The 17,087-nt window shown below is 53.4% G+C and overlaps 1 protein-coding gene across 1 annotated transcript; it reads left to right on the top strand.

Moving 5' to 3' along the window:
- The first annotated feature begins 7,491 nt into the window (after positions 1-7,491).
- On the top strand, positions 7,492-15,619 carry SHOX (SHOX homeobox). Its single transcript, XM_072350729.1, has 5 exons — positions 7,492-7,899; positions 10,197-10,405; positions 14,293-14,350; positions 14,431-14,519; positions 15,104-15,619. The coding sequence occupies exons 1-5, from the start codon at positions 7,626-7,628 to the stop codon at positions 15,347-15,349; spliced, it is 876 nt and encodes a 291-aa protein (XP_072206830.1). The 5' UTR covers positions 7,492-7,625; the 3' UTR covers positions 15,350-15,619.
- The last annotated feature ends 1,468 nt before the right edge of the window (positions 15,620-17,087 follow it).

Here is a 17,087-nt window from a genome sequence, read left to right as displayed (position 1 = left end):
GCCAATTTTTAAACAAAGCCAGAAATCTCCTCATCGTTGTGGATGGGTGAAAGCTTGCGTGCGTGGATGTGTGGTGAGGAGTTTAAACAGAAGTGAATATGCAAGGAACGAGTGGCGTGGTGTGGGTGCACCAAAGTCTAAATGTTTCTTTCTTAGCAGTGTTGAGGACATGATTTCCTTCTTTAAGAAAAAATAAATAAGTACTCATCTCCCTGATAGCGAATCCCAACCCCTGCCCCAAAAAGGAGTAGCATGACTGCCTGTGAAGCAGAGAGGCCTGCATGTCAGCCCTTGGCCTCTGATTCTTTGGGGCTGTTAGAGGGGACCCAATTCTTTCTGAAAGCCTCATCCTTGTTGCCAAGCAGCTGAGCCCTCATGAGTGGGCTCTGCGCAAACCACCACTGGGGCAGCTCTTGCTGCAGAAGCAGAACTGTGAAAAGAAAGCTTCTGGGACAACAAGAATCAGAGCCCTCAGTGTGGGGCAAGGAAGGCAAAAACTCCACTTTGATGCTTCTGAAGCCACCAGCATCACTTGTCCCACTGGAGCAGCAGCCCCACCAGGCTTTAACGGCTTCCAAAAGCTCACCATAGGTGTGGCAGGCAGAGAGAACCTTTGAAATGGCCATGAAGCACACAGCAGGGTTTCAGTTTTCCTTGCTGTGTATGCTGGGTGCTGAGGGGCCACATCCTGTTGGTCACTTGTAATTCCTGGCAGCAAGGGAAGCCCTGGCTGAAATATGGGCACAATGCAGGGGAAAACCACAAGGACAGGATGTTCCCCTATTAAGGAAACTCTAGGGAAATTAGAAGTGTGCTGCGTGTATCAGAAAGAGATCTGGATGTGCCATTCAATGGCTGAGCACACTAAATGAAGGTTGTCATGTGTCTTATCCCACTGGCTTTTCCCTGCCAGAGCATGTCTTTTCTGGCTGCTTCCTCTCTTCCTTTTCTGTGCTGGACACAGGGCTGTGCTGCACGGAAAAGCTGCCCAGCTCGGGCAAAGCCAAGGGTCCCATTTGTGTAAACGCTCCTCTCAATAGTGGCTTTTGCTACATGGAGAGGCAGGGATGTTTGCAAGGGATCAGCAGCCACAGTGGGACTAGGAGCCAGGGAGAACCCCCAGCTGCCTCCTGGGGTCCATTCCACCGCAGGGCTGGGAGTCAGCCTGCAGCAGGGAATGAGGAGCCTTTCCATGCTAATGCTCACAAGGCAGAAAGCCAGTAACCCCTTCTTTCCCCAAAGCCCCAAGGAGCAGAAGGAGAGATCGAGCCCATGTCATCATTCTCCCCACCAACCTCTCAGAGCCTCATCAATGGAGGGGGACTTGGAAGCCCAGTAGGCTGCTGCTGGATAACCTGGTTGCAGCGCTCATTCTCTTCTACCTAGAGCTACTGTTCTTGGGCTTCCCACCTCCCCAACTCTCACCTACAGTAATCCCAATCATAAGCACCTCTGCTCAGCCCTGCCTGCAACGCGGAGCCCTGCCTGCCGCCGCCACGAGAATGTCTCCATTGTGGCCCGGCGCAGGCACTGTATATAATCTTTCTCTGCCAATATATGTCTTCATGAGCTGCTCCCCTCCCCCTGCCGAAAATAAAACGGCTATTCTTTTCTGTTTTAAGTAGATTTCGTGCAATAAAAAACGTTTTATTGCTTCCAGTAATTGGTATTTAATTTGCAGGCCTTTACAACTTGCAAAGAACAGACTGCTTGAGCCGGAGCACTGGTATGTGTGCGCACTTTGTGGATTTTATTCCACTGGCACTCGCTTAGTTGACCGGTGTAAAATGATACAATTATGGTTTTGCAATCAGAAAGGTTGCAGATAAAGACACAGAGAGACGTTACAGGGTCCTGGGTCCAATTTGAAGCAGCAGGCAGGGCCATATAATTTTAGAGGGCGCTGCCAGCCTCAGACATCAAAACTTGACTCCTGTTAAGTGTTTTCTATTTTACTGTCAAAATATCAAAGGCTGTTATTTAAACCCTGACTCTCTTAAAGTTGATTTTCTTGCTCTCTCCTCGCCCCCCTCCCCCACCACACACACACATCGTTTTTTCTTTCTTTCTTTTTTTTTTTTTTTTTCTTTTTTTCATTTAACTGCCCGATAAACACGAGCCGAGGTGACCTGTGAATCATTCATTGAGAAGAGTCACTGCAGCTCTTTAGGGCTTAAGCACCCGAAGGGCTCAGACCCCATCCTCTCGGATAGGGAGGCAATGAGGTAGTCCCAGCCCTCGGGGCGTCCTTCTCTCCCACTCTCAGCCCGCGGGCGCGGGGGCCGAGAGACAGCCGTACATCTGCCCACCACAGCGCAGCGCTGCCCTATCCCGCCCCACGGGGACCTCAGGACGAGAACCACGGCGGGAGGACCGACCGCGGAGCCCCGCGTCTCTCCCACCACGAGTGCCTCCCGCCGGAGGGGTCGGAACGCTCCGACGGCAGTCGTGGGCTGCGTTCTACGCGTGTAGCGTGGTGTGGAAGCGGAGGTAAATCCACGGGCTTCTGCCCGTAATGACCCCGCAAATAAATTATTCTTTCCCCCGAGGATGGAGCAGTTTCTCATTTAAGTTTGCTCGAACGTTTCGAGAAATTTCGTTCTGGGGGAGAAGAGACAGCCGTACCCCTAAGAGAATAAATAAATAAACAACCGAAAGGGTCTTCTGTAGGAAGGGAGGTAATGTGCTCAATTATTTTCTGAAAAAAGATCATAACATCTGGAAATTGATATCAAATGGTGTACAGCCCCTGAGAGACGATAAACTTCCACTGGATAATATTTCCACTAGAAATCTTAATAATCCCATAAATCTTCCCTGCGAATTGGGAAAATGTAACAGTTCATTGAAATGCTCATTGGGAAATAATTGAAAAAATGTAATAGTTCGCTGAAATATTCGAGTTTTTTCCTGCCTTTGGTGCTGTTGCTAACTCCGTGCATGTGTGTAAATATCCCTACTTCGTTTTAAAGCCGTACGCGGAATATTCCCTGGAGCGCTGCATACCGTAAAAGCAAAATATGCCCTTTTGACTTATTAATCATTATTACAGAGCTCAGCGCTGCAGCGTCTCTCGCACAGGGTTGGGGGAGGCGAACGGCCCTTTGCGCGCATTTTGCGTCCCTACGATCGGCGCAAACTTTGCGGCTCAGAACTTTTCCTCTCTCTCTCTCTATTTCCTCCCCCCCCTCCCGCCCCTCCAGGCAATTATTATTGTTATTGTTATTGTTGTTATTATTATTATTTTCCTGACGGAAGCTTCCAGTTCCTCTCGAGTTATCCCGAGCTACCGAAATCAGGGGAAACGCTCGCGTGTGTGTTTTCGAGCTGAGTTGATGTACCCCTTCTGTTACATTTCTACGAGTTCGACTAACGAGAACGAAGCTCTCCGTGTTTTTGCTGCACTCCATTCGCTTCTGCTGCCCCCCCCGGCCGGAGCTCTCCGTACGGACCCACCGTTCGGGCCCCGACGGCAGCGCATTGAGGGCAGCCCCGGCCGCAGCCCCTCCACCGTTCGCTCTCCGTCCGAGGTCGTTTCTCTCTGTCTCCTTTGCAAACGTTTTCCTAAAAATAAAACTTCCACAGTAATGTTTTAAGATGAGGTTCGCGAGGAAACTGTTTAATTTTCACCATATGTCGCCACAGATTAAAAAATAAATAAATAAATAAAAAGAAATCTTTCCGTTGAAGCTACCAAAACGAAAACACTCTATTAAAAAAGACTTAATACAAGAATGCGTTCTCCTTAATGCGTCCTCCCTCCCACACCCCGTGAGCCATTTTACGACCCCCTTTCAGGTGCGAAGAAGCGGCGCGCTGATGACGGAAGAGCAGCCCCTGCCCCGTGTTAATGCCACCGACGGGTGGGTCCGTGGCAGCCACCCACCGCAGGGACGGAGGGGGAATGAAAATCTATTAGCCCTCCTCGCAGAGACAGGAGTGGCGGAAATCAATAAGGTTCTTAATGTTAAAAAAAAAAAAGAAAAAGGAAAGAAAAAAGGAAAAAGGAAAAAGAAAAAGAATCCCATCTATGAAATGTGCGAGGACGGCTGTAAAATTCTGACCCCCTCGATCGATACTGATAAATATTTAATGCTTGCTTTCTTTCTCTCTCTCTTTTTTTTTTTTTTTCCTTTCTTTTTTTTCCCCTCTTTTCCTAAACACAAATTGAAACCCATTAACGCCGCATCCATTCTTATTATTAAAACAAATTGTCCTCGCAATGATGCTCCCTGGAAATGGAGCCCGATTGAAAGGGCAGCCTCGGAAAGATGTTTACTCGCTTTCATGTAAACCAATAAAAAACTGCGGGAGTCCGTAGAGCGGGCGGGAGGGTTTGATGTGCGATGTCCATGATTACAGCCCCGGAATTAATCACGGGAGGGAGGAGGGGGGCAGAGGGCTGCGGTGGAGGAGAGGGCTGCGCTCTGTGTTACGAGCGGCGCACCCCGCTCAGCGCTCCTTACCGCGCGGATCCGAGCGGGGGTTTCGCTGTTGGCTTATTTGCCCCATTCGGACCGAAATCAGCTGAAGGGGGGAGGGGGGCAGAGAGGGGAGGGAGGGAATCGGCTCCGCTCTACGTCACGCCGTGAGTCAATGTACAAACGTAAATTCCTCTCAGAAATATGAAATCCAGCGCTTTGCTTTGGAAATGCTTAAAGCTGAGGCAACGCTAACACTCATTCAGAACGATACCCTTCCTTTCGCTCGGAGAAAGCCCCTCGTAGTCAAGGGGTCCCTTTCCAGGGGGAACAAAACCCACCAATTTATGGATATTAGGCGAAATAAGCGCTCTTCTGTGGCACGGGGTGCGGGGCCGCTCCCCGCCGGGCGATGCGCGCACAGTGCCGCTTTATGCTGCCCCGGGCGCTGCAGGCTCCGGGTTGAGAGCATCCGGGGAGGGGATCGGGGTGCGGGGTGCTTTCGGGGACAGGGCGGCGGGGGAAAGGGGTTGCTTTGTAGGTAGTTCAGTCCCGCGGAGACAGAGAAAGGAGGATGGGGAAAGGGGGAAGAAAGTGGGGTGGAAGTTGGGGAGGGAATCGATCAACGCTGAGCTCCGGGAAGGGATTGGAAGGGGGTGGAGTGGGGGGGGAGCTTGGTGGCGCGGAGCTCCTTGAGGCTGTGCTGGGAAGGATGGGGTCCGGATGCTCCATAGAGTCCCGGGATGTCTTCTCCGCGGGGGCGAAGTAGTTTTGCGACAGTGTCCCATTAGCTCCGTGCCTGCAGGGAACGGGTTTTGGACGGCAACTCCCTCCCTCTGCCTCCTTGCTCCCTCCTCCCCCAGCCCACCTCTCCTCCCCGGTCCGTTATCCGAGCAGCACCGAGCGCCATTCCCTCTCGCATCCACAGCCAAAGTTTATGACGGGTTCCAAAGTACCCTCACCTTCATCACCTTCATCCGCGCTCCTCTTCGTGCCCTCGCTGCCCGCACGCTGCGGGGGGGGGGGGGGGGGGGGGCGCTTCCCACCTGCGACGGGACGGGCCCGGCAACCCCCGCGCCCCTACGTGGGCCGTCGGCCGGATCCCCAAGGGGGGAGGAGCTGCGATCTGTACCGCTTCTTTTTATGCTTATTTATTTTTTCCCCCCACTTTTTTCCTCCGTTCCCTTTCGATGCTTTGTTTCGCTTTTTGCACGGAGAGAGAGACCTGAAGCTGGTGCCCTCACTCCCGTTCTCCCCACGAGGCAGCCTTCGGTGCCGTCGGGCCGTTCATTTTCCACGCTACCGGAGCCGGGGGGGATGACGGCTGTCCCGGGGGGCAGCGAGAAACGGGAGTGCCACGGGGCTTCCCTCCCTCTGGCAGCTGTTTTGGATTTGGGGTTTTTTTGGGGGTGGGGGGGGAACGGGGGGAAGAGGAGGGGTTGTGGATTTGTCCTAGTCCTCGAGGACGGGAACCCCAGGGGCAGCAGAAGGGAGAGAGGTTGGGAGAACGATCCGGGGAGGGCAAACTCTGGCAGCCGAAGTGCAGTGAACGTCGCTGCGCATAAGCAATAAACTCCGACGCAGACACATGCCTGAGTGCGGCTCTGGAATCTGCTTTTTTTCTTTTTCTTTTTCCTTTTTTCTTTCCATTTTTTTTTTTTTTTTTCTTTAAGACGTTGCTCCCACGTCTCCCGTTTCCCGTTATTATTCCGTATTATTAATATGGGGCCGTGTGATGCGTACGCAGCTCTCGGGCTGACAGCTTCGCGTATCACGGTGCGCGGCGTCCGCGGCCCCTCCACCAACTCCGGGGGAAGGACGCGGCCGAGACACAGAGGCACAACAACTCGCTCTGCCGACATCCTGCGATCCATCCCTGTCCCCTCCATCATCATTTCCAATTCGCGCAGGGGGAAATTGATTTTTTAAAGCCCTTTATTAATTGCTTCCTCGATTATTTCCCCCCCTCCTCCCGCGGAGGTGTTAACTCTGCTGCCGCGGGTTCCTTTGGATTCATTACGCCTATCAGTGGGGCTTTAACGCTGCGCTCGTTCCCAGCGCTCTCCCCGTAAAGGGACCGGGGCTCAGTGCTCGGGCCGGGACCTCTGCACCGGGCATCGCCGGGCAGCGCCTTGGGGCTGCCCCGGGGCCAGGGGACGTCGGCACCGAATGGAGCTAGAGAGGAATCCCGAAAGCGAGCCGGATCCGTGCTGAAAGCCGGCGGGGTGATTGCCGTTATAAATAATAATAATAATAATAATAAATGAAAAATAAACAAATGAATAAATAAATAAGAGAAAATGGGGGGAAGAAAAAAAGAAAAGAAAAAAAGAGAAGGAGAGAGGCAGACGATGTCGCTCTCCATTTGCCGTGTACGAACTCCCGTGCTAACACACCGCCCCGCACGCACGCAGCAGGACAGCTCCGCAGCCACACACACGCGTTTCCCGCAGCGGCACCTCCGCTCATCGCGCTGACATTGACACCACACGACGGAACGCGCCGTGTCCGCTCCCACCCCCCACCCCCAATCCCGGTCCCGCTCCCCCCGACCCCACGCACCGCGCGGGGCCAACGCACCCCCAGCGCACTGCAGCGTTATGCCCGGCCGGTTGCGGTGTTGACCATTGAATTCCGCTGAATCCGGCTGCATCCCCAACGAGCGCGACAAAAGCACCTCGGCAGCTTTTTTATTCGTTACCTTTTTTTTATTGAACAATGTTTTTTCTGTTCCTCTCGCTCCCGTTGCCGCGGGAGCGCAGCCGCCGCCGGGCTCGGTCCGGTTCCGCTCGGAGACGGGCGATCGCCTTCCCTTTCCCGCAGACGGATGGGGGGTTTGGGGTTTCTCTCCTTCCCCCCCTCCCTCCCGCTCCTCTCTCCCTCTTTTTCCCTTTCGCCTCCCTAAATCAAGGTGCGGAGATGCCAAGCGGTGATGAAACGAGAAGAAAGCCAATTGCTGGCCTGAGGTGGGGGAGATCGCTGCTGGGAGTCCGCCCGCGACCACGGAGCGGGCGGTAATTGCTGCAGACGGGGAGCGGGGGGCTGGGCGGAGGTGGCCATGTATAAATAGTGTGATCTCAAATTGAAAGGCATAAATAACAGCGGGAGTGAGCTCACCCCGCACAGCCCATCTTCCGCCGCACGCTGCGTGCGGGGAGCGCGGCCGAGGCCGGGGGATCCGTGTGGATAGCAGCGCGGGCAGCCATGGAAGAACTCACGGCTTTTGTATCCAAATCTTTCGACCAGAAAAGCAAAGAGAGCGGCGGCGGCGGCGGCGGCGGCAACAAGAAGGAGACCATCACGTACCGGGAAGTTTTGGAGAGTGGGTTGGCTCGCTCCAGGGAGCTTGGGAACTCCGATTCGGCGCTGCCGGACATGACCGAGGGCAGCAATCATTGCCCCGTTCACCTTTTCAAGGACCACGTAGAAAGCGACAAGGACAAGCTGAAGGAGTTCGCCGCGGGCAGGACGGCGGAAGGTAAGAGAGGGGCCCCCGCCCGGCCCCGGCCCTCGGAGCCCCGGCTCGGTGGGCCCGACCCCCCCTCCCCGAGCACCGCGGCGTACGTCCGCGCATCGTGCACTGCGCCGTACGGAGAGAGCCGCAACTTCGGGCCTCCCCCGGCCCCACGCGAGGGGCATTTCGCCCATCGGCGAGGTTCGGTGCGGGCAAAGCACGCCCGCGGGGTTCGGTGCTTCCGGGGCGTCGGTGCGCGGCGGTACGGGGAGAGCCCCGCATCCCGAGTACCCCCTGTTCATCACCTACACCGGGCCGGGCCGGGCCGGGGGGGACGCGGCGGCCCCGCTCCTCGGGAAAGAATTGACATTAAAGGCGGTTTCCCAGCTGAAATCGTGGCTACGCTCGTATGGAAAGGAGGGAATTGAAAAGGGAGTGGGGGGTGATAGAAAGTTGAGAAAGTGTCTCCGGGTGGTGGGACAGGTGGGCCCGCCCGGGAGCTGCCGGCAGAAGGGCAATAAAAGCGGTTAATAGGTGGGGAACAGCGAGAGGCCTCTCAGCCGCTTCCTTCTGTTTGATCTCGTTTAGTAGAACACGGGGCGAAAGGCAGTTTAATTTGAAGGCCCAGCGTTGGTTTCGTACCATTCCCTTTCCCACCTTGGAAGCGATGGGCTCAGCCTCATGTCCCCCAGTGCGGCCTCAGCCGTCCCCTCAAAGCACTGCCGGGATCGGGCGAGGGGGCTGCGAGGCACAGGGAGCGCTCAGTGGAATTACCAAGAGGGAGAGGGATGGGAAAGGAGATGGGGGTACGGCCAGGGGGGGTTGGGGAAAGCTTAATAAACAAACAAACAAGTAAATAAATAAGAGGAAGAGAGAAAGAGGAAAAAAAATCAAAGAAAAATGAGATAAAAATAAAAAGAAGAGGGGAAAAAGAAAGAAAGAAAGAAAAGAGAACGAGAGAAAAAAAATGTATCTCCCTGCTACTGCCCCTTTTCCTCGTGTATCAAAATCCTGGCTGTGTGTTTAGCTAATCTCATCTATGGCGAGGGGCTGGGGGTGGGGATGGAAGGGAGGAGTTGGAGCTCACGGAGGTGCCTGCGACAGCTTAAATTCACGCCAGGTTGCAGTCGGATTTCAACTGATTCCTGCGTGTGATTTCAGTGTTGTTAATATTTTATACCCAGTGCGGATGTGTTGTAGACCCGTATCTCCGAAAGGAGACGCAGCTCTTGGGAACGGACCGTTCTCGCTGTCGGCATTTGCTGGGTCCGTATCGGGGTTCCTAAACGGGGTTCAAATACACCATGAGCAGCCGACACCTCCGGGCCGGACCCTTCCCCAACTTGTACGGGGAGCCCGAGAGGTTCGCGAACGGGCAGAAGTGGAGGCAGAGAGCTCAACTCGGTGCCCGCTCTGCTTCAGCGCAGGCACAGCTCGGGACGGTCTGTGAAGGTCAATGAAGTGACACTGTGCAGTCGGTCGTCCGAATTTCGCTGTGTTCTAACCGTATGGGCTTGTAGATATGTACACACATATGTATGCGAATGTATATGTATGTATGTACATATGGATGTGTGTATCTTTGCGTATGTAGAAAACGTACGCACTTGGCGAGGAAAAACGGACCCGACCTGGAACAACCTGCGAGGCCGGGGGTCCCGGGCAATGCTTCTCAATCCCCCCCCTCCCACGCCCCCCTTCCCCCCCCCAGCACCGCTTGCCTTCCCCTTAGTCCCCTTTATAAGGGCTTTAAGCTTCCCGGCACTGAAAAAAAATGAGGAAAGAGGGAAATAAACCGTCTGTGCGGATAAGGAGGGAGTGTTTGGAGAATTTGGAGCTACTTCCAGCCCTGAGCCCGCTGCTCACGCCGTGCCCTGGTGGGGGAGAGAAGGGGGGAAGGAGGCGGTAAGGGGCAGACGGTCCCGGTGTCAGCCCACGGAAAGTTTCGTTAAGAGGGGAACATTTCCACCGTGGCTTCACCGTGACAGCGGTGGGGAGCTGCTTACACAGCCCAGTTTACTTCGGGAGAAAAGAGGAAAGCAGAAATCCCATTTCACCGCCGCGAGATAGCAGGGCCGCAAGAAAGCAAACGGAATTTAAGTATATGTACAGAAGCGAATATCTCGATTTTCTGCCGGTAATCGGCCGAGTTCAGCCCGCCAGCTGCCCTTGGCCTGGCCCCGACGGCGCGGCCCAGTCCGCTGCTCGGTAGCCTGCGCCCAGCGGGGTCCCCGCAGGTGGGACCGAGTGCAGGGATCGGGGAGGGAGGGGGGAGCGCGGAGAGGTGCTGAGGGGCTCAGCGTTGTTATCTCCTCCCGTAGGGATCTATGAGTGCAAGGAGAAGCGGGAGGACGTGAAGTCGGAGGACGAGGACGGCCAGACCAAGCTGAAACAAAGGAGAAGCAGAACCAATTTCACACTAGAGCAGCTGAACGAGCTGGAAAGACTTTTTGATGAGACTCACTACCCGGATGCCTTCATGCGGGAGGAACTAAGCCAGAGGCTGGGACTGTCTGAAGCTAGGGTGCAGGTAAGAGAAAGGCTCTATGTCTGGAAGCGTCACTGCTCGTTGTCGGCGTATCCCACCGCGGTGCCCGCTCCGTCCCGAGCGGGAGGCGGAGGAGACGAATGCTGTAGCGTCCTGACACCCTGCCCTGTCCGAGGGCAGTTACTCGCTCCTTGCATTGCCTAGGAACATGGTTTAATGATTTTTTTTTAATTATTATTATTATTATTATTGACCGGGGGCGTGGTGGTGACGATGTGTCTCTAGTAACTGTGCGATTGGTTTTATTGTTGTTATTTAATTTATCATCCTGCTTTCCCTTGCAAACGCGTCATTAACTCTCTCTTAATCCTCATTTCTTCCCCCGCTTCCTTTCATGGGGCCTTTAGGATAAAGAAAAAAAAAACACCAACAACAAAAAAAAGCCCCGATCACAATCGCCGTGCGCGGGGCCGGGTGCTCGGGGACGGGATTAGCGAGGCGGGGGGAAGGTGCCCCTCCGCCTCACGCAGCGTATGAATGCATGGCACCCATCTGCCGAGCCCCCCCTCGGACTCAGCTAAACACCAATTAGCCCCCTAAGCTCTGCCAACAGGTCCGGGCTCTGCGCCTTCTGGGGCCGTCGGGGCCGCCCGCCTCGGGGCTCTGTCCTCAGTAGCGATTGTTTTCAGCTCGGTTCGCGGTTGGGTACGAGGGAAAGATACCCCCCTCTCCAAAGCTGACGGCGAGGAGGGAGTGCATCTCCACAACAGAGGTCTTGTAATCAAACCCAGCACCCCAGGAATAACTAATAGCACCAACCTGTGGCTCTGTGAGGGACACCGCCCCTCTAAGCGAGAACTCGGTGCTCACAGACCCAACCTCAAACCCAAAAAGTTCCCACCCGGCCCCTCCGAGAGAACGAACCAACCCGGGAGCAAGGGATGCGCGTTTATAAAGACAGCGCGCAGGGTCCCTGAGGTGCCGTAGGCGCCCGTCGCTGCCCGAGCCCTGCGGGGAGCGGGCCGCTGCTTCCCCCGTCCCTAAGGCCCCGCTGGGAGCCCGTGGGCAGGGGCCGCTCCTCCCGCGCCCCCCTCTGAGTGACAAGCGGCCGCCTCGCTTTAACAGCCGCCTCCTGGAGGCATGTCCCGAATTCAGTAGCGGAGTCGAGCGGTTTGCGTTCATGCTTCGGCTTTTGGAGGCTCTACGTCCCCCCTCCCCCCCTTAGCTCCTGTTTCCCCCGGTGTGAGCGGTTGCTGTGCGTGCGGGGGATCGCGGGGTGCGGAGAGCTGCCGGCCGGCGCCCTCCCGGAAGATTGATCTCAGCACACCATATAAATTAATGAAAAGATTAAACTTTTGCTGAAGGGGACATCAACTCTTATGTCATCTTCCCAGATCTTCTTACTTGGGCTCTGTAATATCTTTCCGAGGCCTTGATGTACTGTTTCTATAAAAATAAATTACTTGTAATTGAATTCTGCACTCTTTCTTTCAAGTACTTTATTACTGAGCAGCACCTTAACAGGATGTGCAGAGTTGCAGGGAAATTGGTGCTCGCAGAGCTTCAAACAGCACCAAAAGGGGAAAAAAAAAAGGAGAGAGGGAGGAAAAAAAAGAGGTTCAGGCTGTGAGAAAAGCAATATATACATAAATATATATTAAAAGGATGTTCTCGTGAATGAAAATAAAGCTAGAAAGGAAAGAACTACCAACAGGGGATGAAGGATGGATAATTAATTAAGAGATAAACAGAGCGTGGTATCCACCAGGAGATGGAAGCGGTAAAAAAAGCAGAAAGGTGGGAGGAAAGGGCGAGATTTTTGTAATATTTTCAGAACTGTTCTCTAATTCCTCTCCGAAGCGCCTGTCCCTTGCTGTTAAAGGATATAGTTTCAATTTAGTGTGGAAATTTGCTGTAAATAAATTGGAGCTCCTATGGTAGCTAGTCCTTATTAACCTTTTATTTTTAGTGTTGTACTGGAAACTCATATCAGCCAGCTGTCAGGGTTATAATTGAAAGTTATGAGACCGTAGTGAGGAGCAGGCAGTAATTCAATTACAACAAATATCTTTGGGTTTATGGTGCAGGGCTAAATTAAATGTCATTATTCACTGTCTCTAATGGAAATCAAAAGGAAATCAGATTAGAGCATTTGTGAAAGAAATCACTGAGTGATCCTTAATGAAGAAATAACTGTCTAAAACAGTGTACTGCGCTTTACTTAGCATATTCATGACTAATTGGAATTGATCGCGAATCACACCGAGCCTGATTTATTATCGCTTAACGCGGCGGCTAATTCATCACTTTTATACCTCATAACCTTATTTTTTCATAGCTAAAGGGAAAGGGCACTTCGTTTTCCAGATTTAAATACAATTTCTGGTTGAAAGATGTTCCGATTTGCAGAAGAAGTTGTTTAAACGCTGCTTAAATTCCTCCTGACAATTTATACTTCTTTGGCGAGGCAGCGAGAGAAGGGGGGGGGATGGGGGCTCGGGGCCGGGGGGGGGGGGGTGGGAAGAGGAGGGGGGGGGAACACACACAAGGAGATTTCCTGCAAGGATTTACAACTGTAAAAAAAACGCTTTATTGTCGCGACCGTGCGGTGATACTTTGCGTTCTTGTATGTAAACCTCGGTTAAAAAAAAAATGGAGCAGCGCTGCGCGTCGTTGAGATTTGCGCTTCTGCGGGGCGAGCGCAGCCCCGTTGCCCTGCGCGGAGCCGGGAGCGCTGCGCGGCGGTTGCGTCGGGAATGGAAATGAGAACGGAAAAGGGAATGGGAAGGGGAGAGGGCAGAGCCCCTCCGCCCGCCCACCCCTCTCTAGGTAGGAGAAATGGTGCTGGAAAGGAGAGAGGGCCGATTCCTGCTTAAGAAAATCACTGAGGTACCCGAGGTAATTAATGCCTTTGGAAGCCTTTCTTTGCACTAATTACTCCGTTGTAAATGACCATCATTAAGGCAATTGAAGAAAGCTTGGAGGCAAAATTTGATGTAGGAAGTGCAGTTAGTATTAATTAACCGTATGATCTCTTGGCAAGTGCGAGAACATCAAAGGTTGGAGGTGTTTACTTAGTGACAAGATTTTATCAGCGGTGAAAGTCAATGTTTGTCCACAATCGGCAGATTTTGTGTGAGGATGGGGCTCTGCGGTGCTTTCTGCTCCGTGCCTCTGACGGTGCCAATGGGGAGAGCCGCCACTTAGCGCCCCTCAGAGAGGCACGGTGATGGGTGAAGGGATGGGCATCAGGGGTGCCCTCGAAAGGAAGTTGGTTGGAGGCAGGGAGGACTGCTTGGTTACTGGCGTCTCTCGGTCAGGACACAGCACTGCTGTGTACCCTGTGTGGGAGACGTCGCCGTGTCTGCTCAGAAGTCCACAGAAGCCCGTTTTGTTTCCTCCCGACGTTTGGGAGTGACTCGGCCCTTTGTTCGCGCTCTCTATCTCGCTTGTCCTCTGAGGTCGTTAGCCTTCCCAGCCCGGCTGGAACGGTCGGTCCCGTCTCTCAAGTGGGCTTTGGCTTCTCCGAACTGCTGAGGTGTGATCGGGAAGGCAGCCGGGCCGCGGGGGGTCACGGCGAGCGTGTACCATCGCGGGGCCCCTTTGCAGCCGTGGGGCACTGGGACAGTAGCGGGGCACTGGCTGCAAGCGGTGGTTGCCGGGCCCCCACTCTTTGAGGGGGCTTCCGGGCTCAGCTCCTGCTGGGAGACCACCCCCCCAAAAAAAAGCGAGGTACCCTCCGGGCCCTCCACAGCACGCCGAGTGTCTCGGGGCCGTGCTCTGCCCCCTGGGACGGAGCTGAGCGGAGCTACTCTCAGCTTCTCCCTCCGGCCTCAGCCCCGCAGTTAATCCGCTTTCTTAGCAGCTGCCTCGTCTACCCCCAATTTCTTTTTGTTTTGTTTTGTTTTGTTTGCATTTTCTTTTCGCAGGTCTGGTTCCAGAACAGGAGAGCCAAGTGCCGAAAGCAGGAGAACCAGATGCACAAAGGTGGGCAGGGGCCAGCCGGGGGGACGCTGGGGGGCGTGCAGGGTCCCTTCGACGCTCACCGGCCCCGTCTGTGCCCGCAGGTGTGATCTTGGGCACCGCCAGCCACTTAGACGCCTGCAGAGTGGCCCCGTACGTCAATATGGGAGCCTTGAGGATGCCTTTCCAACAGGTAGCAGCCCCGCTCTCACTGCCTGTCCCCCAACCCCTCACCGCAATCCCAAGCCCCGTGTATGGGGGTAGGGCACGTATAACACACGCAGCTCAGCGCACAACTCCTCCTCCCTCCCCCTAGCCCCCCAGGAGCTGAACGCTTCCCCTATTTCGCTCAATGGATGGCAAATCGATTCTTCGGGCCCGGAGGGACCCACGGCCACCTCCTGCTTCTCGCAGGCACGTGGAGGCTGACAGATTAATTGTATTGATTTTGAAAAGCCATATTTGGAGCCATATAATTAAATACATAAATAAACTACTTCTCACCCCACGCACACTCCTACACCCCTCCGAGGAGCCGAAATCTCGGTGCCAACGCCGCGTGTTCGCGCACGTCGGAAGGGCTCCTAGGCAATCAGCATCCTACCGCATGTAGGGCGCGAGGCACAAAGGGGCGTCCCTAAGAAAAGGGAGAGAAAAGGTTCAAGTCGGCTTTCAGCACTGGGGTTAACTCGGGGAGGGGATGGTGGAGGAGGTGGGGGGGAGGGGGGTTGGGGACACGCACACGCGGTGCTGACGCGGTGTCTTCGTGCCGCCCAGGTCCAGGCTCAGCTGCAGCTGGAAGGCGTAGCCCACGCGCACCCGCACCTGCACCCGCACCTGGCGGCCCACGCGCCCTATCTGATGTTCCCACCGCCGCCCTTCGGGCTGCCCATCGCTTCCCTGGCTGAGTCCGCCTCTGCCGCCGCCGTGGTGGCCGCAGCCGCCAAGAGCAACAGCAAGAACTCCAGCATCGCCGACCTGCGGCTGAAGGCCCGCAAGCACGCCGAGGCCCTGGGGCTCTGACACGCTCCGGCCGCTCGGCCTCACGCCGCTCCTTACGGCTGCACCGCGGTCCGGAGCGCCGCGCCGCAGCCCCGCTCCAGTCAGTCAGCAGCGCCTCGGCCGCGGGGAGAGCTGCTCTGCGGGCCGCCCTGCCGCCCGCTCTCCGGTTTTCTTTCTTTCTTCCTTTCTTTCTTTTTTTCTTTTCTTTCTTTCTTTTCCTTTTTTTTTTTTTTTCTTTTTCCTTTTTTTTCTTTCCTTCGTTTTTACTTTCGATGTCTTTCCCCCCTTCCCTTCCCCACCCCCAATCTCCAGCTCTTCCCGGCAGCCCCATCCCACCGCTTTCCCAGAGAGGACTTTCGCGGCCCCGCGTCCCGCTCCGGCCACGCACCGCCCCCGGCACCCCACGCAACCCAGAGACTCCGCGGAGGAGAAAGTAGGTGGGAGGAGAGGCAGACAGACAGACAGACAGAGAGGGGGACAGAGGAAAATGGGAGAGGAAACCGTCTCTGAGTCACGTTAAGCCGTGAACGTGGGGGACGCTTCGGATTTGTTGAGCCTGGCAAAAGTCGATCGCTCCGTCAGCATCCCGTCACCTGCTGCTGTCCCGTCAGTTTTTGCTACCTTGTGCATGTGTCTAACTAAACACGTTTGGAAGATCAGAAGTATATTAGAACGAAACGAAACAAATAATAATGATAATAAATAATAAATCCTTGGGGCTGGTCTCCATTAAAGATGACATTTCTTTGTTGCCAACAGTATTATTTCACTGCCATGAATCTCTTCCATCACTGAGGAGCTGCTGCTGCAGAACTGGTTTGAATTTAGATGTGGAATTTCGGATTTGAGGCAAGGCAGTTAGTTTTTTTCTTTTTTTTTTTCTTTTTTTTTTTCTTTTCCTTTTTTTTTTTTTCTTTTCTTTCCTATTAAAGAAAAAAAAAAAGCAGCAATAAAATAAAGAAAAAAGTGCGTCTCAAATGGCTATGTCCTTTGGAAAAGGAAAAAAACAAAAACAAAAAGCAACAAAAAAGAAACCCCAAACAAAAAAGCAGAGAGAGACTAGAATGTACCAATCCTTATTGATAACCTGGAAGATGGGAACAATAGGAAACGCACCTGTTTTGCCAGTGTCACCTGAACTCAAAGAGATGTGTTGTGCCATAGAAACAGGTCATTTTTTTTTCTTGACTTTATTATAATTCTTTTTATTATTATTATTATTATTATTTTTCTGAAGGTCTGGATCGTTTAATTGAAATGTTGCTGTTTTACAGGGTGTAGGAAGAATGACTTACACGATAAAGACGGACATACGGTTTTAAGGCATAATACTGATGCAGCATTAATTTTAGTGAAATGCAATTAAGTGCAGTAAAGTGCAATACTGTAAATATTATAGATTAAGAGAAAAAAAATAGCCGTACTTATTCTGTTAATAACCGATTCTGCAAGAACCATAACTTAAGTTCTTTATGCTCAGACTGGTGCATTGCAGCTCCTTGCCAAAATGACGGTCTGAGTCTCCTATGAATGGTTAAAGTTATATGTATCGCATTTGGGAAAAGGTAGATGCCATGATTTCTAGTTGAGTTAATGTGCCATATTTCTGGGAAGTAAGCTGAAAAGTCTGTATGATGTTTTTGCAATCAGTCTTAAGTAAAGAAAAAAAAAAGCAAACCCACAGAAGTGTTTTGTAGAGGTGGACAAGTTCAATATTTGGCCATTTAAAACATTTGCCTGTGATTTAGATACAGAACCT

This window comes from Excalfactoria chinensis, chromosome 1 (genome assembly GCF_039878825.1).
Source record: "Excalfactoria chinensis isolate bCotChi1 chromosome 1, bCotChi1.hap2, whole genome shotgun sequence".
In the NCBI taxonomy this organism is placed as follows: Eukaryota; Metazoa; Chordata; class Aves; order Galliformes; family Phasianidae; genus Excalfactoria; species Excalfactoria chinensis.
Note: the sequence above shows the minus strand (reverse complement) of the source record. Positions and strands in the feature narration are given on the sequence as shown.